This window comes from Artemia franciscana, chromosome 7 (genome assembly GCF_032884065.1).
Source record: "Artemia franciscana chromosome 7, ASM3288406v1, whole genome shotgun sequence".
NCBI lineage: Eukaryota > Metazoa > Arthropoda > Branchiopoda > Anostraca > Artemiidae > Artemia > Artemia franciscana.
This window is the reverse complement of record NC_088869.1, coordinates 51,518,926-51,542,687: the sequence shown is the minus strand read 5'-3', so window position 1 is coordinate 51,542,687 and position 23,762 is coordinate 51,518,926. Positions and strand designations below refer to the sequence as shown.

At 33.0% G+C, this 23,762-nt stretch overlaps 1 protein-coding gene across 11 annotated transcripts in view; it reads left to right on the top strand.

Moving 5' to 3' along the window:
- LOC136029437 (rho guanine nucleotide exchange factor 11-like) overlaps positions 1–23,762 on the top strand; it is a 349,966-nt gene that overhangs the window by 283,928 nt on the left and 42,276 nt on the right. For 9 of the 11 annotated variants that reach the window (XM_065707834.1, XM_065707833.1, XM_065707831.1 and 6 more), the window contains one exon: positions 23,224–23,311. The exons of the other annotated variants lie outside the window; for them this stretch is intronic. In XM_065707834.1, coding sequence (XP_065563906.1) covers positions 23,224–23,311 — 88 coding nt within the window. The remainder of the gene's footprint in view (positions 1–23,223; positions 23,312–23,762) is intronic. 11 annotated transcript variants of the gene reach the window in all.

The window sequence follows — 23,762 nt, the reverse complement described above, 5'->3', positions numbered from 1 at the left end:
GGTTTTAAGCCTGTTGGTAAAATAGGATTTGACTATAACTGAGGTGGTCGTTTTGTGTCGTTGCCTGTCTAGTGAATAGTATGTAAAGGGTTTATGTTTGTCTTCTCTTTATCTATTTCTTTTGTTCAATGCCACTCACTATATAATTTCTTTAATTGTGTGTGTCATGTAAGCAAACTCGTGTGTCCTATAAGCAAGGCCATGTGTCCTGTATTTGTGTTAACCGGTTGTGCTAGGATGTATGGATGTGAGTCTTTCCTAGAACGTGAAAATGTGAAATAAATACTCCTTTTTTTCATTTACTTATCTATTGAAAAATTAAAGTTGTTTATTGGTTTATTGAAGTTCCAATTTTCATATATTTATTTGTTCAAACAAAACTGTAGTAAGCTAAACTATGAAACAAACAAAACTATGAAACGTTTTTCGGAAAGTTCGACTTCTTCATTAGTTTGTGGGATCCTAGGAAACCAACATTGTTATCTGAGCTTTTTTGAAACTTAAGATTTGCAGAAATGACATTTTATTTATTGACTTTTTTAGCTGCAAAAATTTTCAATTGGACGTACATTCTTGACGAATAAAATAACGATGTATAAATAACGGGAAAAACTTGTACGCGAATACAGCCCAGATATTTCGGTTTAACGTCCAGAAGCCTTTACCAAAAGAAAAAGACTAGATTACAAAAGAAAAATACAGCTAAAACCTAGAAGAAAAAACAATTAGAGTTGAAAACACCGTGCATCAAAAGGAGAAAGTAAAAATAAAGGAAAGAACCACGTCTGAAAAACGAAAATAGCAAAAGCGCTAAACAGCGTGCAGTTTGGTCACAAACACAACGTCAAATAAACTATGAGGGTCTTATAAATGTAATTGATCTTTTTATTTAGAGAATCACCCGTAACTTAGGTTTATACAATTAAAATTAATTAAAGTAGCAGGTCATAGATCTTTTAATACAACTATGTATGAAATAGTGAATGACCTTTTCGGTTTGCTAACTTAGCGGAATCACCTTGACTTATCAAATGAGCAATGAAATTCCATAAGTCTATTACTATGATATTAATTGTTGATCTATTTTTTCCTTATTTCCACTTTTCATTTTGCCCTGTAATTTCTTCTCAGGACCCTGATTCTCTTTTTTTTCCAGGAGCCTCGAAAGTCCTGGACCCAGTGATAGTAGAATATCGAATTCCGTCCAATCTGACTCATCTTCTAGTGTCGTTCCATGGGGAGATGATAGTGACCTTGAAGCTGATACAGAAACTCCTGACTGGACGAAAATGGTTGAATCAGATATTTTAAGAAAACTCAGTCACAAAGAAAAACAAAGACAAGAAGTTATCAATGGTATAGTTTTTTCTCCATCATGGAACTTTTTTCTCTGACCTTATATCCTACTAGAGATGATTTTATCTTTAATTGAACTATACTGACAAAATATTGTTAATAACTGTAGCTCCTCCCCTTCCTCCTCAAAAATAGCAAATAGAAACTGGAACATACTTTTTAAATTGAAGGAAAAATTCTGGTAGCATTGCCCTTCTACAAGCTGAAGGTGTCAACTCTAAACAGCAAAGCAGGCGGGTATCAAGAAAATTAAATTGAAATGCCTGAAACAACTCCATCCAGGTATCTCAACACCAGAAAAGATGCCAGAAACAACTCGATCCAGGTATCTCAACACCAAAAAAGATGCCTGAAACAACTCGATCCAGGTATCTCAACACCAGAAAACCTGCGTTGAGATGCCTGAAACAACTCCATCCAGGTATCTCAACACCAGAAAACCTGCGTTGAGATGCCTGAAACAACTCCATCCAGGTATCTCAACACCAGAAAACCTGCGTTGAGATGCCTGAAACAATTCCATCCAGGTATCTCAACACCAGAAAACCTGCGCTGAGATGTCTAGAAAGTGTTGGCCACCTTCAAAAATTGTTTAAACTAGGTACAAGTGGTTTTTCCGAACCCACCAGATAGTAGTGTGCGTAACCACTGGGTTGTCCGTTTTTTTTGTTTTTTTTTTGTTTTTTTGTTTTTTCTGTGCTGAATTGCTTCTGTTTAGTTTCTTTGTCGTCAAGATAGTTCGCTGGTTTAGTTGGTTAAGTGTAGTTGTCTGTTTAGGGATTAAGCTGTGAGTTGGCGTTTATGGATACCATAATTTCACTAGCTTACGTAATTCTTTGACAGTCTTTTTTTTTCTGGTGACTGTATCCCTTTAAGAAAGGGTGTTCTGCTTTAGAATTATATTTTTTTTTTTTTTCAGAAAAAAAAATCGTTTCGATTAATTCTTGTTAACTTTCAAGGTTTAACCACTTTAAAAATCGCGTGAAGTACTTGGCTTATCCTGAAATGCACCATGTGTGCCGTGAAAAAGCACTGCTTGACGTTGGTTTGTCACGTGGGGTGGAACAAGTAGCTTTCTAAAGTGGGGGATAGTGAGTAATCCCTAGGAAAATTCTGAGGGAATATCCAGGGATAGTAGGTAAAGTAGCTTTCTGAAGTGGAGTATAGTGAGTAATCCCTCGGTAAATTCCGAGGTGATATCCAGAGATAGTGAGTGATGAGGAGCCTTCTGAAGCGGGGATAAGGAGTAATCCCTCGGTAGATTTCTGAGAAAGCTAGGAAATTTCGAACTATCTACTTGTCTATTGGCAATTCCAATGGTTTGATCTTCTCACCTTTGAGTTTATTTCGTAAGTGCATAACTTACTTTTATCCGCATCCGATTCTGTTTTAATTAGACACCTCGTTTTTAATGTTGATTTATGAAAATATCTAGTCATGCGCTTGAACGCGTCACTGTGTCTTTGACATATTCTCTCTTAAATTAAGGTCTGGGTTGTCCTTTGAGGAAAATAAATTGCGTTGAGGTTTCTGTACCTAAAGACGAATAAGTGCCGGGAGGATAAATTTAAAAAAAAAATCTAAAAACAAATTTGAAGATCGAGAAGGTTTTTTAAAGCGAACGAAAATACTGTATGGACAAAGGAAATATTTTGGAGGAACAAGCTCCTCCCTTTTTACGCGCTGTCAGAGAAATTAAAATTAAAGGACGCATTATAAAAACGAAGAACCAAATCAATATTTAAATAAGATAAATTCAAACGAGGATAATTTTCAGCCAGTAAATAAAACGAAAAAACAAGGCATACATTTATTTGTTTTCATTCCCTTGTTGCATTTGTGTTTTATTTTCTTCGGTCATTTTTCTTTTTCTGCAGTGTTTTTTTTATTTTATTCACTAGCTGAAATTATCCATGAGTGGTTTTATCTTTATCTTTTTTTTTTTCGATCTTCGTTTTTTCTTACGACATGAAGATGAAGACCGTCGTACTGTCTGTGAAGCTTGCTAAAAAAATTTAATTCTAAAACATCACTGGTCAGTAAAAGAAACAACAAGAAATTCTACAATAATAATAGTAATAGCATTAACACATGAAAATCCATCTTAAAACTGTATTATTTTATATGAACAATTATGTCATAAACTGGCCACTGGAATGACAGGAAAATGGTTATATATTGACACCAGATTGAGAACGAGGTGCTTTTAATTTTGTTTTAAGAAACCAGGGAATTCCCCATTGCTAAACTAGCGTATTTAGCGAGACCAGGTGTATCTTAAGGTATATCTAGTTAGAACACATTTATCAAGAGTTGATGTCTGGAAAAGAAAGAAAAAAGACTCTTATATAACGAGTGGTACAATTGATAGTTATTTTTGTCATCTGCTGGAGCCTGTGGGAAGAATAATCGTAAACACTCTTAGTCAGCTAGAGATCATTGACGTTCGACAAAAAACGAATAATTATAACGTTGGTCACCCGAGTGACACTTGTCGTATTAACGTGGGTTTACCTCAGGCATGTTTTTTTTCAACTTGAGGATAATGAGGAGAAAGTTAGAAATTATAGGTACTTGTAGTAATTGGAACTTAGAGGTGTTTTCTGCCCTCGACCAACAAAAATCCAAAGATAAACTCTCATCTCGGTCGGAGTCTTTTGCCACCCTTTTGCTTATTTCGTATTTTGGACTTTCTTCTTTCCACATTTCTTTTTAGATGAAGTGTTTTATATCGCTAAAACTTCAAACTATTTCACAAAAAAAAAGAAAAAAAAAAAGACTTATTAGGCTTAGAAAATATTTCTTTGGTATTTTGTATCAGAAAAGATTTTTATTTATTCCTCAACCACCAAAATTTGGCTCTTCAAATAATTGTATCTTCTTTGAATGAATGAAACCTTTTGAAGCAGTCCTTGCATGAAATATGTGTCTATCAAACAGTTCGTGGTAACGAACTGTAGTAAGGAGCGACCCGGCTCAATAGTAACCAAAACTCTAAAAAATGGAATTTTGGTACCAATAGCTACCATCAAAAGAATTGCATTTTAATGCTAATTTTAAACATATAAGTTTCATCAAGTTTAGTCTTACCCATCAAAGTTACGAGCCTGAGAAAATTTGCATTATTTTAGAAAATAGGGGGAAACACCCCCTAAAAGTCATAGAATCTTAACGAAAATCACACCATCAGATTCAGCGTATCAGAGAACCCTACTGTAGAAGTTTCAAGCTCCTATCTACAAAATTGTGGAATTTTGTATTTTTTGCCAGAAGGCAGATCACGGATGCGTGTTTATTTGTTTGTTCGTTTTTTTGTTTTTTTGTTTTTTTTTTCCCAGGGGTGATCGTATCGACCCAGTTGTCCTAGAATGTTGCGAGAGGGCTCATTCTAACGGAAATGAAAAGTTCTAGTGCCCTTTTTAAGTGATCAAAAAAATTGGAGGGCACCTAGGCCCCCTCCCACGCTGATTATTTTCCCAAAGTCAATAGATTAAAATTCTGAGATAGCCATTTTATTGAGCGTAGTCGCAAAAACCTTATAACTATGTCTTTGGGGATGACTTACTCCCCCACAGTCCCCGTGGGAGGGGTTACAAGTTCAAAACTTTGACCAGTGCTTACATATAGTAATGGTTATTGGGAAGTGTACAGGCGTTTTCAGGAGGATTTTTTGGTTGGAGGCAGGGGCTGAGAAGAGGGGGATATGCTGGGGTAAGTTTCCATCGAGGAATTTGTCATGGGGGAAGAAAATTTCCATGAAGGGAGCGCAGGATTTACTAGCATTACTTAAAAAAAAAACACAATGAAAAAATAAATATGAAAAAGTTTTTTTCGCAGCTGGAAGTAAGCAGCAGCATTAAAAATTAAAACGAACAGAAATTATTACCCATATGAGGGGCTCACCTCCTCCTAATACCTCGCTCTTTACGCTAAATATTTTTAGTAATTTCAACTATTTATTCTGCGGCTTTTGTGCTTCAGGGGTCATTCTCAATGAATTGGGACAAAATTAAAGCTTTAGTGTAAAGAGCGAGGTACTGACGAGGGGGTGAACCCCCTCATATATGTAATAAAAACATGAGACTACAAAAGTTCTTTACGTAAGCTAATTTATAATTTACGTATATCTTTTACTTATAAAAAGATTCGTAAAAAATTAAAAGTTCTAGTTGCCTTTTTAATTAACCGAAAATCGGAGGGCAACTAGGCTTCCTCCCCCGCTCTTTTTTTCTTAAAATCATTCGATCAAAATTATGAGAAAGCCATTTAGCAAAAAAAAATAAAAATACAAATTTCGTTTTAATTATTCCTCTGTGGAGAGCCAAAATCAAAACATGCATTGATTCAAAAACGTTCAGAAATTAAATAAAAAAACAAGTTTTTTTTTAAATGAAAGTAAGGAGCGACATTAAAACTTAAAACGAACAGAAATTACTCCGTATATGAAAGAGGCTTTTCCTTCTCAACGCCCGCTCTTTACGCTAAAGTTTTCTACTGTTTTAAAATGTAGAGTTAAGAGAAAGAGTCAAACTTTAGCGTAAAGAGCGGGCGTTGAGAAGGAAAAGCCTCTTTCATATACGGAGTAATTTCTGTTCGTTTTATGTTTTAATGTCGCTCCTTACTTTCATTTAAAAAAACTTGTTTTTTTTTATTTAATCTAAATCTAAACTGAATTGTTCAGTTTAGGTTAGCAGATATCACGCACACATATGAGTGACTAGGCTTGTGATGGAGTAGGAAGCTCGAAAAGCTGTAGTTGGAGAAAAATAAAAATAATGATAGAGTATTTAAAAAGTACCAACTGACCCAAAGATGATGTGCCGTTATAAATTATATAAAGTTGTTATTTTTATATCAATTATTACGGGCGGAAAAAGGCCTATTTACAATTAAATTTTACGAATACCGGGATTTATCTGGCGGATAAAGGCCCAATTACAATTAAGTTTTACGGATACCGGGATTTAACTGGCACTACTTTGAGTCAATCAGAATTTTTCATGGAATTTTTCAGTCAATCAGGAAATTCTATAGAAAATCTGATTGACTTGAGTTAGAGCTAGCTAATTCTCGGTACTAATTCTGAAAATCAGTATTTTGAGAGCAATATTTAATTCGAGCAACGGTTGACCGAACAGGATCATAGTAATGCTAAATAACTGACAATGCTATCGTTGGGTCTGTGAGTTATTTAAGCCTAAGACCTTCTCGTCATGTCTTTATCATTTCGATATTCTCGTTTTTGATCGGCTATTCGGATATATCTGTTTAGTTCCGGTTTACAAAAATTAGTCCTGATCGAAAAGAGAAGAAGGAATCTGAACAAGGTCCAGGAATTTGAAGTGTGATTCATCTTGGTCGCTTGGAAAATGAAAACAGTCCGTGGAATTAAAGTTAAGTGGTGAGGGATATTCTGGCTTGTAAAATGTTGGCCAAGTGGTCTTGAAAGTTGACGTTCCTGTCGTCAAATCTCTTAATAATGTGTTCTTGAGAGGTCAATCCTGTTTTTATTACTCGTGACACGTGTTTAAGTGATTACGGTTGTATAAAGACATCTATCTTCTTCTTTCTAACTTTCTTTATCCTATGCCGATTGTAGTTTGTGTCGCTAGTTTTTAGGGTATAATCAATCTTTGTTGGGACAGGTTTTTTTTTTTTTATTCTGGTTAGACAGTGAATACTGTTCTTCTTTCTATATGCCATGGAAGTCGTGTCAATAATAAATGGTAAGCCTATCGCTTACCGCTAATGATGACTCACCACCGAAAACATCTCTGCCGATTCTCACCAATCATTTTGCTAGACAAAAACTTACTGCCTTTTTTTTCAATCCTGGGGTTTTGTTTCAGTTGTATGTGTGATATAAACGTAAAAGAATAGTAAACACCAAATTACGTAAATAGACTAATGTTTATCCAAGACAATATCCTAACTTTGTCAAAAATTAAAAGTATAGAGTTGTCACTAGTCAAAATTGCTTGAATTTATTGTATCAACTAACTGGTCAACTTTTTATGACCGCTTTACTGGTCAAATTTAGGTATCATGATTCTATCGTTTCCTTTTTTGCCACTGAATGTTTTAGTGCTAATAAATTTTAAAACAGTTTCAGGATAAAACCCATTTGCTTGAGCCGCTTAAGAGACCGAAGATTATTGAAACCTCCAAAATACATGTTATAAATCAACAAAATTAAACTTTTTTATTCAAAGAATATTGCCTTGGAGCCAATACCTTGTGTGACAGTAGAGTCTTCTTGTAAGAAATTCATACAGCTTACAACACAGGAGGAACTGTATAAAAGGAAAATGCAGCACAATTAAGTTGTTGTCACCATGACATGAAAAGAGAACGTAACAATTGACCAAAGATTAGTCAAGACAGGTTGAAATCAGCCTGCCGCCACTTACCAAAATTGTGTCTGCTGCTGCCGAAAGGAATTCTGCCACCATTTGGACTACTTTTCTTTGCTGTTCCTTTTCTTGCTGTTCCTTTCTGTTTCTTGTTTGTTCCTTTTCTTTTCTTGCTGTTCCTTTTCTCTCCTATTTTAAGTAACCAATACGTTCAACATACATTTTTTTTCAAGAACTGTCTCTAATTGCTATGAAAACATGACTCGAATCTTCAAAATTCAAAAATTCTTGATAGTTTATTCAACATTATTGAACATTAAGATAGTTGGTGGTTTTCTTTCTTTCTTTTTTAATGCCCAGATGTCTATACTAACTTATCTAGTATGCGTCTGGACGTGGTCAGGGTCGTCCTAACTGTTGTGTATCAAGAAAGAGTGAGTTATTTTCTATTGGACCTCTGTTTACTTACTTTAGCTTACTTTCGCTTTTTTTAGGGAGAGAGGGGCCTCTAGGATGTAGCCTATTATAAAACCAATAGAATTTCCATATCATGCTAAAAATTTTGACTCAGAATAGGAGTAGTTACTCTAATTTGGAAAGGTCTGTTTCAGCCACAAAGTAACCAGAAAGTGCCTGTTTCTGTGCATTTTTTTTAGGAAGGGTTCGAGAGGTTCAAGCCTCCCCTCCTAAATCACCAAGTATGACCTCAGTGAAATAAAAAGAAATTAATGAATGAAATCAAAGAAAGAAATTAAAAGAAAAAAATCAGTAAAATTAATTATTTCCTTTAAAGAAAATAAAATGGAAAAAAATGGATGGATACAAGCGAAGGATAGATACATGTTTGATTAGTTACTTACTTATTCATACATAGTAAGACGCATGAGGACTCAAGTCCCTTCTATTCGCAATTCGTCGAATTTTTAATTGATTTTTGTAGAACTGTTTCATACTGAAAGAAGCCATGTTCGGTGTTTGAAAGTTCTCGACCGAGTGTTCTGCCGTCCCTTAACTGAGTCCAATTTGATTCCTGACATCTTGAATTTGCTATTTGCCAATTTGAATGAAATGATTGAGATCCATGCCCGGTTCAACACATTTATGAAACATAAACGAAAATCCAAAGGTGTTATTGACAACGTTGGTGATATTCTCTTGTGCATGGTAAGTTCTTTCTTCTGTATTTCGTCTCTTTTTATCATGTAATGTGATTTAGTCATATTCTAATTGAATAATTAGAAATAAATTTAACTCCTAAATAGGAGGATGAGATCTAGACATTAATAAATGTAGGTATTTTTCCCATCAGTTTATCTGCGGATAATGTTCACTGGATATGTGATCGAAATATCCTGAATTTTTTGTATCCTTTTGACTGTCTAATAAAAGGAGTTATCCCTATTTGAACTTGTATTTGTTTATTAATAAATTTAGTGGCTGAATTCGTTGGTAGGGTTCCTTTAGCTATACCAAATGACTATTAGTCATTGGACTTAGCTGTAATATCCCTGTTTTCGTGACTTACTTAATCGTAAATATTACTCAGAAAATGTTTGGTAATTTCTTATATAGATAGTCACCGTAGTACGGCGGTTAGGAATCTCTCCGATAAAAACAGGGGATTTGAATTCAGTCAATGAATTTAAGTCTTGAATTCGAGTCAACGTTTATGATTTGAAACTGGAATCAAGAATATTGTTGCTGTTTTTTCTTTTTTTTTATTGTACGTATATAGGTTATTTTAAACGTAATTTCGTGTTTTGATATGTACTGGCTTTTTACAATGAAACGCAGAAGAAAAAGGCTTTGGCTTTTTCTTAACGGGGACCTAGTAAAGTGAACATATTTTTTGAAGCTCCTGCCCTTTACTACGACTCCTGTTGGAGTTTTGTTTTCAAATTCCTCTAAAATCTCTGTGAGGAGCGAATGAACTACCCTTGTTGAATGCTCTAATTCTCTATAGACGTTTCCGAACAAAGTTGAGTTAGTTCCTCATACCAAATTAATATTTTCTGTAGGCGGAATGCGCTCCAGAGCTATACCTTTAAGATGTGTAGGCTAGGCAAGATGAAACGGATTCCAATAAGAAATTTTTTCGAAAAAAAAAACACACACTGTGTGGTAAGACTGAAAATTACAGAGACTTGCTTATGGACAAAATATTTACTTTGAAGGTTCCCATGAATTTTTTTCTTTTTTTACGAAATTTCGGATTAGAACCTGTTACTTACAGAATCCTGTTGCTAAAGCATATAACTTTAACAAATTAATTATAAGTAAGAAATAATGGTCGTCAATCGCTTCTACTTTCCAATATTTTCCCCTAAACCCGTGTTGAGACCAAGGCTCCATCCTTCTTTGTTTTTAAAACTAAAACAAACCTTAACTCTTGCCGTGGTGTATAATGGTAATAAGAAACTTTTGATTTTCGAGAATAACGTAAATAACATGATTAGTAGAAGTAACACTGAATTATAAAACCGTTCTATATTTCTTATTCATCTTAGTGTTCAAGTATTACCCGTTTAGAAGCTAGGAATGTTTATTAATTCGAATGGCGTTCTCTCTTCCAATCATCTCATTTTACCAGTAACTGATAAGGAGACGAAGTCAGATTCTCTTCTAAATGTCTTATATACGAATGATATATATCACACATAAGAAAAACCTTCGTCTTTTTCTTAGGCAGTACCTAGTAAAGAGCGAACCGCATTGTCAATGATGGCTTTGAAACCAAAATAATACACTTTGTGAAGAAAAATTGTATCTTGTTTTGTGCTTTCACTTTTACCCAAGCCAATTTTAAGGTAATGCTACGTTCTTTTAATAATCAGCTCATATCTGTCGATTATAGATCAAAATCAGTTACTATGAACCAGAGTTCGTCCTTTACTATAAGACATAACGACATTTCAGGGAATGAGATGACGGAATCAATCAAGTATGACATCATACTCTTGTCAAAAGATGTATGTATTATATCATCTTGTATATGAAGATGTATTTTTTCGGAAATTGAATTTTATTTTATTATTATTTTTTTTTATTGCTATAGCTATATTAACACTTGACAGTCTTTTTAGAGCAGGTTTTTTAAATCTGCAGTTACTATTGGCTAGAGTTCGCTCTTTAGTAGGTTGCCCTTAAGAGATGATAGTTTGATTGTCTAGTTTTGATTAAGTTTATTTTTTTAGCTGATTTACTTACTAGTGTATTGGAGTTTCATTGAATTTCCATCTATTACTACTTATTCTCTACTTGAAGCCTATCTACTTTTAAGTTTAAACTACATTAGCTTCCGTATGCTACTACTGATACAAATTACTTACAACGTTATAATATCAGATACCACGATACTGGTGAACGTTCCTCTTCCCTCCTAATCTGTTGAAGCTTTTTTTTTCAGCTTCCCAAGAAACCCCAAAGATTTTATTTTACTTTTATAATTCCATTCAAGCGTGGTCCGGATAGCCAAAGTTTAATCTTTTCCACTTCGGTGCCATTTGGTAGAACTTCTCTAGGGATTGAGTTTGGTGCATTCTATAGGCTGTCCGAATCAGTGCTAGCCTGATTGCATACTTTTCAATCGTCAAATAGGTTTTAACCTGAAACTCCTGAGTTAATAATAAACTGCTCGAAAGGTCGAGAAATACTCAGAGTAGCTTGTAATTAAGTTTCAAACACATCGAAGATGGCTCCTCCCATAGTTTTTTTCTTCTTTTTCTTGTAGAGAACCATGCGACTATCAATATATAAACACACTCCTTTTGTAAGTTTTTGAAAGTGAGTGTCGAATGTCACAAAAAAAAGGAGATGCGGTTCTCAACATGTTAAATATTTTGAGGTATTATTAACATCACTTTTCTGTTTAATGCTTCTCCTTCTTCTTGTTTGGATTAGTATGGAGGCGCTCTCGATTAATCTCATCACTGGAATGGATTAATCTCATCACAGTCCTGTAGTGTGTTGCTGCAGCAGAATTTGAACTCTGGGATCTGAGATCAACCCCACTGCGCCACTACAAGAAAAAAATTGATGAATTGAATTAACCCTATGAAATCCTTCTCCCTGCGGCGGGAAAACTTGAACCGAAGAACCCTTGGGCAAAACACACATTATTCAATCCACTGCCCTATCCCAAGATTTGTTTTTTACTCATATGGGCTGCTTAAAATATTATATATTGAATAGCAACTCAATCTGAAATTGTAGAGTTGACCAGAATTGACTTGATTGCTTAACTGTCATTATTCCAAGAGCTTTAATCATTATCTCCAAAATTCGTCTTTGGATACTGGGACGTTTTGGAGTCTTTCAAAGATAACTCTCAAATACAGCCAAAATCATCTTTTACTTTATTCGTGTTCTTCTTTCTATAAACAACACCAAAAATGACAGTCAATACCTTTTCATTTTGTAATATTTTCGAAGTGGAGTGACGAAGGGCGCTGAGGAAAGGGGTATCTGGTCCGTAATTTTAAAAAGCAGGTGAATCTTTTTTTTTAAATTTTCAGCGTAATTTTGTTTGTTTACTATTTCTTATGGCAAGTATGTTCACTAGCACTGCTTAGAGAGTAAATATTTAAGAAGCAACTGCTGGTTTTCATTCCCAGGTCGTAATTTTTCCTAGCTTTTGTTTTTCTTGCGCTTCAAAAAGCCCGAAATCTTAAAATTGTGGCGTAACTAATTTAATTAAACGTTTGTTTCTTTGACTCGTGTCACGTCTCTTACTGGACAAGTGGAGTTATTTATTGTTCCCGGGAAATGAAAGTCCTTCTATCGTTTCTTAATTAGGTATGTTGGTGTTGTTTTAAGATCCAGTTGAGTCCTTGGGGAAGAAATACTGTATATTTTGTGGTATTATTGAAATTCCTTTATCTTTTTCAGCTAGTTTTTATTTTTATTTTTCTGTACTTTTTCCTCTTATTTTTATCTTGTTATTTAAAGATGCCCATCTTTACTCTTCTTATTTTCTAATTCTTTCTACTTTTATTTCCTTTTCTTCTTCTTCTTAAACCCGTGTGCTTGGTTACTCTCTCCAAAATTTTGGTTGGTAGTTTTCTTAAATAGTCTTAAATCTTACACTCGAGCTTAATTCTTGAAAAGCTTCAGTTATTTCTATTAAATTTATTAAATCATGTATAAAAATATCAAAATATAGTTATTTTATTAAATTTCAACCTACTATTGACATTGTTCCAGTAAAAACTGAAATATTAAACAAACAAAAGACTTTTTTTTTTAATTTTGGCTCAGTTACCAAAATTGTGAGTCGGGTCTGAAGGGCTGTTTTTCTTTACTTTTATTTTACATATTTATGTTTATATTCACGTTTATTGTTATTATACATTTTATTTGTTATTATTATTATATTTACGTTTTATTTTATTTATTTTTTATGTTTTATAAAGTCATATTCTTTCAGTAACAGGTTAAGACTGAATCTAGAAGATAGGGCCTTTTCTATCTGCTTTGTTTTAACTTGACTCAGATTATACTGTTAATTGGTTAACGCTCATGATTAACGGGGTTAACGGTTTGCTTAAGAAGTAAAAAGCCTAAAACAGAAAAAAACTTTGGTTTCAACATGGGTTTAGGGGAAAATATTGGAAAGTAGAAGCGATTGACGGTCATTATTTCTTACTTATAATTAATTTTTAAAGTTATATGCTTTAGCAACAGGATTCTGTAAGTAACAGGTTCGAATCCGAAGTTTCGTAAAAAAAAAGGTAAAAATTAATGGGAACCTTCAAAGTAAATATTTTGTCTATAAGCAAGTCTCTATAATTTTCAGTCTCATCACATAGAGTGTTTTTTTTTTTTGTTTTTTTTTTTTGAAAAATTTAGCTTTTTGTCTTATAGAATGGGCAGAAAACTGTGCTCTTTCGTCCTCCCTCCGAAAATCTCTGATAAAGCTTTTATGCACGATCAATGCCAGTTCAAGCCCTTCGTCTAAGATAAACCTAGCGATTACTTTAACTTTGATTTCTTCTTTCCTTTACAGTTTGATGGGCAAGAGGGCGAAAGATTGCAAAGGGCGGCCAGTCAATTTTGTCAGCATCAATCCTTCGCTCTTGAAGCCCTTAAGGAGCGACGCAAAAAGGAAACTAAACTTGATAAATTCCTTTATGATGCTGAAATGAACCCGGTCTGTCGAAGATTGCAACTTAAGGTAAGCCCATTTAAGGTATTCAGGTATACAACTACAGGTATGAATAAATAAGTTCTGAGACAACGCTATCTAACCCTGACAGTACGAGAAAACAATGTAATTCACAGCCGGTAAAAAAAAAAAAAAAAAAAAAAAAAAAAAAAAAAAAAAAAAAAAAAAAAAAAAAAAAAAAAAAAAAAATTACAACGCTCTTGTTTCGTGTTATGGAAAAATATTTCGTTTTGATTGTTACAGCTATTAGGTGTTATAAAGCAGATAGTATAAGGCAGGACTGGTGGGATTGTAAGTTAAAAATATTCATACTAAGTTCTTGAAATATATATATATATATATATATTATAAGTATAATACAAGTATTTTAAATATATTGTTGTGTAGTTGGAATGCTTATGTCATCTGTGCAGGTTTTCAGCTCCTTTTTTAGGTTATTATTTATTTAGATTAGTATTATTATTAATATTACTTAATAATATTAAATAATATTGGTAAATTTACGTCAATAAATGAATAAATAAACACTATATGAATAAACAAATAAAATATGTAAATAAGTAAATCTTTACTTAGATTTTTAGCTTATTGTTTTTTGTTTTTTTTTTATCTAAGTCTTGGCTTTTATTTAGCTTAGTTTATTTTTTGGCAGCTCCACGATTTCAGCTTTTAAAGATAAAACAATAATCCTGGATCTTTCAATATCTGAGATTTAGTTTTATGCATGCATCGAATATCATTTTCAAAATTGACTGCACTTATGATTTTAGATTCAGAAATTAAGCTGAAAGTGCGCCAAAACGGGCGAATGCAGGAAAAATATTTCTATTTTTTAAGTATGTTTAGATCATTTTTTAAGAAAAAGTTTAAGTAATATCATAACTCTGGTTTAGGGAACGGATAAATTTGAAACTAAAGAATCAAATGATATAAGAATTTTGTTCTTTTGGTGGAAATTATACCAATATTTTTGTCGCAAAATCGTATGTTCCACATATAGTGTAAACCCTTAAACTTTGTCTCCATGCATTCTATTCATTCACTTGGAATCCGATTGATAAAATGTTCAGGTTCATTTCTTGTATTTTGAAATCTTATAAAGTATTTATGAATATTCTCAAGATCAATCTTACTAAAGTGAATGAATAAACTAAAACAAACTTAATAAACTAAATAAACTAATAAAGTAAAACGAACAGTTGAATAAATTGTGCTGCTACAATAATTATGATGGTGTAAATAATTATGCTGCTTTAATAATAGTTGTCATTTATAGAAAAATGATAAAAGGGTTTTACATTATCTTATTTCAGGTCATATTAAACACACAACATTTAATGCAGGTGAAAATTTAGTTAGCAGTTAATAAGGAATAAGGAGAAAGTGCATGGGAATTACGCTCGAAGATGATTTTATTCATCAAGAAATATATATTCCTCTTTTTTGTATACTGCTATCATATTTAAAACAGGAAATTCTGTTATAGGATCTCTTACCCACTGGAATGCAACGACTCACAAAATACCCACTTCTTTTGGAGTCACTTTTACGACATACCCCTGTAAAACACGCAGATCATCAACCAATTAAAATTGCACTCGAAAAATCACGTGCACTTCTCAAAGTGGTCAATGCGTCTATTCATGAAGCGGAGAATCAGCATCGATTAGCAGAACTGCAGAAACGATTAGATAAGTCGTCTGGCGACAAATCGGATCACGAACTAAGGGTAAAATATATGTTTGACTATTTTTTGTGTTTTTTTTTTGCGAGGTTTTTCTGATGACTTTATGGTTTTCTTTCTTTTGCCTATTTGGCCATTCTTTTGTCTCCTTTGGCCTTGTCTTCGAAATATAGATTCTTCTCTTCCATGTTCCCTCTCAAGTATGGAAATATGCTTGAAGATCTATATGAAAAATTAGAAGCTGAAAAGGAGAAAGAAAATAGAGAGGAAGAAATTACCTCCTTTTCCCTTAAAAAGTAAAAGATTAAAGGGAAAAAAAAACTTTGATAGTATCTTTGTTGATTGACCTGCTTCAGGACTTCCACACAAAACTGTAGTTGAGTAGCGGTAAATTGTCCGATATACAGAGTCGGGCAAATATTGGGCGGATGCATTTTCACAAACATACTAAAATAACAATAAATAGTGACATACTATCACTGAGAATTATATCTTTACTCGGATTTGATGGATGTAATTTGTAGCAAAAATGAAAAAAAAAATACAATCGAAGAAGCCTCACTGAATGGTAATGGACCAAGAGAATTGGTGTGGCACAAAAACAGTGTTGAACACTGGGTCAGAGGCATAGTCTCCTGCACGCTTTCTGACGCCAATGGATTCCATCATAAGAAAGAAAAGAAAAAAAAAACAAAGGACGATAATAAAAAAAATGAAAAGGAAAAAAGAGAATGCAGACTCATATCCGAAGTGTCGTTTTTCACTCGGGTCAAATGTTACTAACTATTTAAAAGAATATATATATATGACTGACTGCAAATAAATGTCACTCTTAATAATAAAACTTGAAGGCAAAAGAGAAGGGAAGAAAAATTATATAGGAGATTACAGAAATATTTCATAAAGAAGAATGGAAAATTATAGCTGAGCACTTTTCAGATTTCTGAATAATGAAATTAATTAGAATGTGTTTCAAGTCCCATTAGAGTTCAGGCTTCTGATATGTATAGAGTTAGATTAGTGGTCTCAGAATTTTTTTTTTACATCTGGATGAATCGGACTTGTTAAAACAACCCCCACAAAAAATAGAAGAAAAAGCGGAAAATTCGAGAACGACATGGATAATCTTGATTTTTTAGGCTTCGGGCTAGAGAGGGTCCCACGCATTTGTCCCTGTGTCCCTCCATATTATAATAAAGAAGATAAATTTGATTAATTTACTCTTTTATAATTTCTACTGCTGTCATACTTTTTACGATGTTCTTAGTGGAACCCCTTTTTATATTTTGTCGTTTTTAGCGTGAAGAGCTTCCAATATTATTAATAATGACTATCTGAATCTAATCCTCAAACCAACAGGGTTACGAGCCCCTTCATTTTCATGTGGCTGTTTCAAGTCCCCCCTTAAGTTCCTGCTTCTAATCGCTCGTGACGGCCAACCTATATGGCTTAAAATTTTTCCACGTTGCCTTCTATCTTACTTGGTAATTCTATGGCACTATTCCTCCATTTTATTTATTATTAAACTATTGTTATTTTTCAGTTATTTTTACAGTTTTTCCCTATATCTTTCGAGGGTTCTTTTTTCCTTTTAAGTATTTTTTAACTCAGGAACATGTTTATTTGCGTTGAAAAAAGTTATATACAAAATTACGAAAATTCTTCTTAAAAAACTATTTAAAAATTATATGCATCCTGTATTCATTACTGTTAACGATCAATCAATTCATAAACTAAAAGATATCATACTATAACGTATAAAGGAAATAAAAAGCGTTGTATTACAAGTTTGACATGTCTTTACTTTTAAGAACTTCGACCTTACTCGACGGAGGCTGGTTCATGAAGGTCCGCTCACCTGGCGGTGCAAAGACAGACGTCCGATTGACCTTCATGTCCTCGTCCTTGAAGATTCTATTGTTCTACTACAGAAAGATGATAACAAATACGTTCTCAAGTACCATACTGTAAGTAGCACCAGTGGAAGTGAACCGGTTCGATGTAGTCCTATAATTAAATACACATCGATTTTGCTGAAGCCAGATGCAAGAGGTAAGCAGTTATTCTTTATTATTTGCCAACCCTATACATCTTGAGAAAACGAAAAGATTGATAATTATATTGATTTTTTATTTTTATTTTTATTTTTTTATTTTTTGAAACAGCAAATTAAAAACAAGATGCGAAAGGTAAGTACTATCCAAAGCTAAGAGTATCCCCCCTCTTCCAAAATATGTTATATTAGTGTTGATCTTTTGTTGCAATAGATACAAAAATAAGAAAATTGCCTTAAAATTAAGCAACCGAAAGTATAAGAATATATATATTCTGTTTTCAAAAAAAAAAAAATGTTACCGTTTGTTCTAAATTTTTTTTTTTTTTTTTTTTTTTTTTTTTTTTTTTTTTTTTTTTTTTTTTTTTTTTTTTTTTTTTTTTTTTTTTTTTTTTTTTTTTACATCGACATAGATTATGTATATTAACTGCTTTGACAGGGAGCTTAAATAATATTCGTACCAAGGAATTATATGGCTTGTTTAACCATGAAAATAATTTTCTAACAGATTGTTATTAACACCTATTATTGGGAAAATTTTTACTATTACAAATAGCCAAAACTTTTAAAATCAAAGAAATGGCTAAGGAGAAGATACAGTTTTATCCCCATTTAGTTTATGGTATAATCCAGAATGTTATAATTTTTATCCCTTTTTTAAGCTACCCCTTGTGTCTTCGCTTATAGCTTCCCTTCTTGGTAGTCTTTCAAATGAGTTTATTTTGAAGTTTAGGAATTAGTAAGTTGAAGAAAGAAATATGAAAACATGAAATAAAAAAGTAGAAGAGGAAACTATTTTTCTTTCTGATTAATTGAATTTCTGCAAATTAGGTATTATTACTAAATAGTAACTCCATATATAGGGAAGGAATACTACAAAAACTTCACATTTTTCAAAAATCAAAAAGACTGGGATGAATTTTAAGCAATTTTTTAAACTACGCAATCCCTCTCCCACGGCCTTTTCATTGGACATTTCTATGAGAAAATTTTTGATAATATAAATTGGGTTCGCCTATTGGTAATATTCAATAAAACAGGTTCACTTGCTTTTTTTTGGAAATTGCAACGAAAATTATAGCCTGCATTTAGTCCTGTAAGGTAGTAGTAGCTATATATAAGTAACAAAAGAAAATTAGGCAATTAAGCAAATGTTTCACTATCCATTTTTAAGCTACTAAACAAATTTAATTGTCCTAAGATACATTCCCTCCGTGTTTACTTATCCTTTATCAGGCCGTTATTGGAATATGCATGTCCGGTCTGGCATTCGCAACTTTCAAATGAACTTAGTGACAAAATCGAGTCGGTCCAAAAGCGTTCGCTCAGGATCATTTACAAAGAAGGCAAAATTCCATACTCCTTCCTCCTTAAAGCTGCGCGCATTACCACCTTAAAAGAAAGGAGGGAAAAAATTTGCCTGCTTTTCGTTAAATCAGTCATTTCCAATCCCCGTACTGAGGACTTACTCCCTGATTTTCGCAATCCCATTAGACTCCGACTCCCCCGGTCAGCCTCCTTAGCAATTTCAACTTACTCTCCGATCCATGCTGTTACAGAAAGGTTTCGCAAAAGTTTTATATCCTTTATTCTGGGACACTTTAATAATAATTCGTGATTAATTGCCAAATTCCCCTTTTCCTCTATTGCCGTTTTTATTCTTTTTTTATTTACTGCAATGTTTTTGTAATTTAATTGTTAAGTTGCCCTTTATCTTTGATGATTTTGCTTTTTTAATCCCTTTTAATTTTAAGTGTTTGACTTAATGTACTATTTTGATATTTTTTTTTCTTAGCTTTTAGTGACATATAAAGCGAATTCGGCTCTTTAGAGCTTGTGATAGCCTTTTGCAAATAAATATTATCTTATCTTATCTATCTAACTAAAAATCAATAAGAATTCTAAAGCTTTTGGCCACTTTGCTTGCTGCTTTCGTGTCCAAAAACAAATTCAAAAATAAGACAAAAATCCGGAAAGAGAAGTCGCCAAAATCCTACGAAGGAATTATTAGGGAGAAAATAAAATGAAAAGGTTATCAAAATTCCTGGGAAACCTGAAACACTTCAAAAACTCTCAATCCTCCTTTGATTCTCACTTCTAAGAGGAAGCTCCTGTGTGGTTCATTTTTCCTATTGATTGGCACCTATTGGTCAAAGATACTAGCCTGCGAATCGCACAGTCGAAAATGGCTCATAAAATACATCTGAAATACTTTTTGAAGATTCTCACACACACATACCCCACCCCCTCCTTCCTCCCATCCCTTGTTTGCATCTCTCGGAGGGATTTCTCGTGTGGTTCCTTTTCCAATTGATTGACACTTGATCAAACGGGTCTGTTTGGAAAACTGCGTCAGTTATGGGAGTCTGTTGCAATAACAGAGATTTATTGTGTAACATCTGGTGTCAAATCTATTTGAACTCACCGCCCATGGAACACTAGCGTTGCTGTTGAGATTGCAGTCATGAGTCGTTCAGAAGCCAAGCCGATTGATTGTATTTTTTAAATTGCCTGTGATTTTAATATTAATATACGTGTCTTTATTCTTAAATGATCACAATGAAGTTAGGGGATGATGAGGAGTTATAATCCAAAATGAAATGGCATTTATCATTGACCAGCTTTTTTGTCCTTCATTTATTTGGCCTTTTTTTCCTTTTCAGTAAGTCAGGTTGGCTAAGTGAATGCTAAAAACATATTGAAACAAATTCTGTAGTGTCAAATGCGTGATGAAAACAAACAATCGTGTCTATTCTATCAGACCAGATGTGTGATACAAAATGCAAATAAATAATGAAAGCAATGTGTCTTGTTTCATTTTCCTTCGCTGTTTACTTTCAGGAATTAATTGGTTCAATATTTTAGTCTCTTAACTGTATATAACAATATTATGGACTTAATCTTTGTGTCTACATGAACAGCATTGACTCATGATATCAATCACTTTATTGTTTATAAATATTCTCTAATAAGTTCCAGGAAAAGCTTAAACAATTTATAAATCATTTATTAGACTATTCGTGGCAGTCGAAGTTTAGTTAAACGCATTATTGAAATATTATAATGTACCATTAATTTCTTGTTATCGTCCTTTTCGTAGAGTCTGGATAATAATCATGGTCCCCCTCCTGATGAAGGAAACCAGAGTCCCCCTCTCCCTCATGAAAAATTACAAAAAAACACTCATAAATATGATTTCATTTGTTTGAAAAAATATTACTTATTGTGGGTGAAAACTTTTTTCTATCCCTTCTCCCCAGGAAAATATTTGAAGGCGTTTTCCCTCCTGTTCCCTGCCTATAAAGTGTCTGCGAGTGACCTGATTTGAAGAATAAAGCTAGAACTTATAAAGCAAATCTAGGGATATTGTCGAAGGAAGCCAAAGATTTGAAGAAGTGCCAGTGGTGGAACCGTGTTGACCTGTGCGTTAACATCAGGTAGACCGTAAATAACGTTTTCCCATGGAAACGCTAGACAAAGTGAAGACCATTTGAGAACCTTACAATCCCCCGCTCCCTCACCCTCACGTCTTTCTGAGGAAGTTTTGTTTCTCTTAGATAAAAGTAGACTTGTTTGTTTGATTTCCAAAGCCGTAATTTTACCTTTTTTATTGGTTATCTTTCTAGTAGACAAATTAATGTCTATTTTTCAGAAAGCCGTAAATTTGTCATGACAAAATTTAATTCCAACGAAGATGAAACATAAAAGACGACATCCCTAGAATTATTAGGATGTAAAATTACAATAATGATGCTCTTGCAACTTTTAGGAACATTTTGAATTTATGTTTCTCAACTCTTTAGGAATGATTTAGACTATTTAATTTTGAGGCATCATGGGTACTCTTGTGAAAATCATCAAACTCTACATATTGATAACCAGAGTTAACGTTTCACTATTAACGCTTTTTTCATGCATTCACTTCTGTTGAAATATCGATATTCGGTATTGTTATTATTGAATTCGGTTTTTTGCATGAACGAAAAATATTTTTTGTCTATCTTGTAACAACATATACTTATCATTTAGTAAGATTTTATGGGCACTAATAGTGACTAAGTAGACCAATTTTGTAAGGCTAAATTCATCGGTTATAACGCATCAAAAACTTTCAAACATTTGTAGCGTCTTTGCTGAATCAGCGGCACTAAGATCCTTATTGTTTCTGGCATTCTTTATAAGGGGCAGAATTTTGAAGAAAAATATAGTACATTTGTATCCGTATACTTTCATTTGTCTAGTGTCAAATATTTTAGTTTCTATCTTTTCAACCAATAAGAAGGTTGTCGTTGATATTCCTTCGATTCCACGTTCTAGCAATGCGATCTAGTCAAATTTAACTACTTACCTATTATACTTTATTTATTTTTAAAATATCTCATTGTTCCGATTTTGGAGCTCCGACTTACGGGTCTGAAGCAGTCATTCCACGTAAAAATTGGTGAAGAAGTCATATACCTGTTGAGTAGTTTGGTATCCAGAAATATATTTTATGGTGTAGCTACTGGTGGTCTGAAATAGAAGTGGTCATAATGCCCCTAATGTAATTATTTATGAATATTTAATTATTATAATTATTATTATATTATATAATTATTATTATAATATTTATCATATTTATGTTTATTATATTATATTATTATTTATATTTTACATTACATTATATATTATTTATTATGTTGTATTTATAATGTAATTATTTATAATTATAATATAATTATTTGAGCATTTGACCAATCATGTCACTAACTATAATGAAATGGTAAGTCTGTATTATTCGCTTCAATTAAAACGCACTTTTGACACCCCTGAGTAAGGATTCATCCCTCAAACATCCGATTCTTTTCGTTGAATTCTGAAAGTTGAACATTGGAGCATTTAAGGACTGTCATCTTAAATTAAGCGGCTTCCACACTACGTACGCAATTTTTTATGTTAGGTGGTTAGTTTATGTTATGTTAAAGTATAATCTTTCACATTGGAACAAAGTGTTTTACACTAGGCTGAGGTAAAAATCTATAAAACCATCAGGATCATCTGATCAAAACATTGCAGTCATTAAAAGTAAACTATTCAAAATTGAAATCATGGAGTGGAAATCGGGATTCAAGCTTAGATGATAATCTTATTGTTATTGCAGAAAAGTCGCTTTCAATAAAAAGACACTCTGGGAAAGACTATTAATTGCCATTCCAGAAACAGCATATTATAGCTATATGTTGTTTTCCCGAAACATAAGATAAAATACTATGTAGAGCATGAGTAATACCTACTTTAAGAAAAACATTGGCTTCCCAAGAGTGCACAATGTAACGTATAGTTTCAAGTTTTGCTAGTGTAAAAGGTTCTACGGCATAGTGTTGAAATACCAAAGCCGCATCTAGGGGAAAGGTGGTATGCGGGTTTGAACCCCCTCCCCGCTCCCAGAATTTCCGTCCGACTCATAAAAATGTACCAAAAATTAATACAGATGAGTTTTCGATTTTTTATGTAAACAACTATCCATTCCCCCCCCCCCTACTCCCGAACAAAAATCCTGGATACGCTCTTGGAAAATAACATCAGTTTTTCAAAAGGTGTAGTTAATACTTTGTAAAACATATTTTGTTTCCAGATAGTACGGCATTTTATCTTATTGACCAGCCGACGACAAGCCCTCAGATGTATGAAATGGTTTCTTCCTCTACCTCTGAACGCAAAGCGTAAGTTATTTCTCAATTAGTTCTTTCCTTTCAGAGCCTAAATAATTATTCAGCTAGTAATAACTAATCAGTAACTAGTCATAGCAATTAGTAATCTTTGATAGCTTCTTTCTTTAATTTTTTTTTAAAGTATTAAACGTTTTCTTGGAATTTTAATAACGTGTCGTCCGTATAATCCATGAAGTAAAAATTACGTGCAGTAGGCAACTAAACATCTCGTCATGGGGAATTACTTAACTTCACCCGAATCAACCATCTTTTGATGATTGAAAATTTGAAGAAACAGCATTTCCATTTCTTCAAAATGAAGAAATAATTTGCCCGAATATTTTTTTTAATTCTATATATATATTTCTCTTTTCATCATATATATATACATATATATATATATATATATATATATATATATATATATATATATATATATATATATATATATATATATATATAT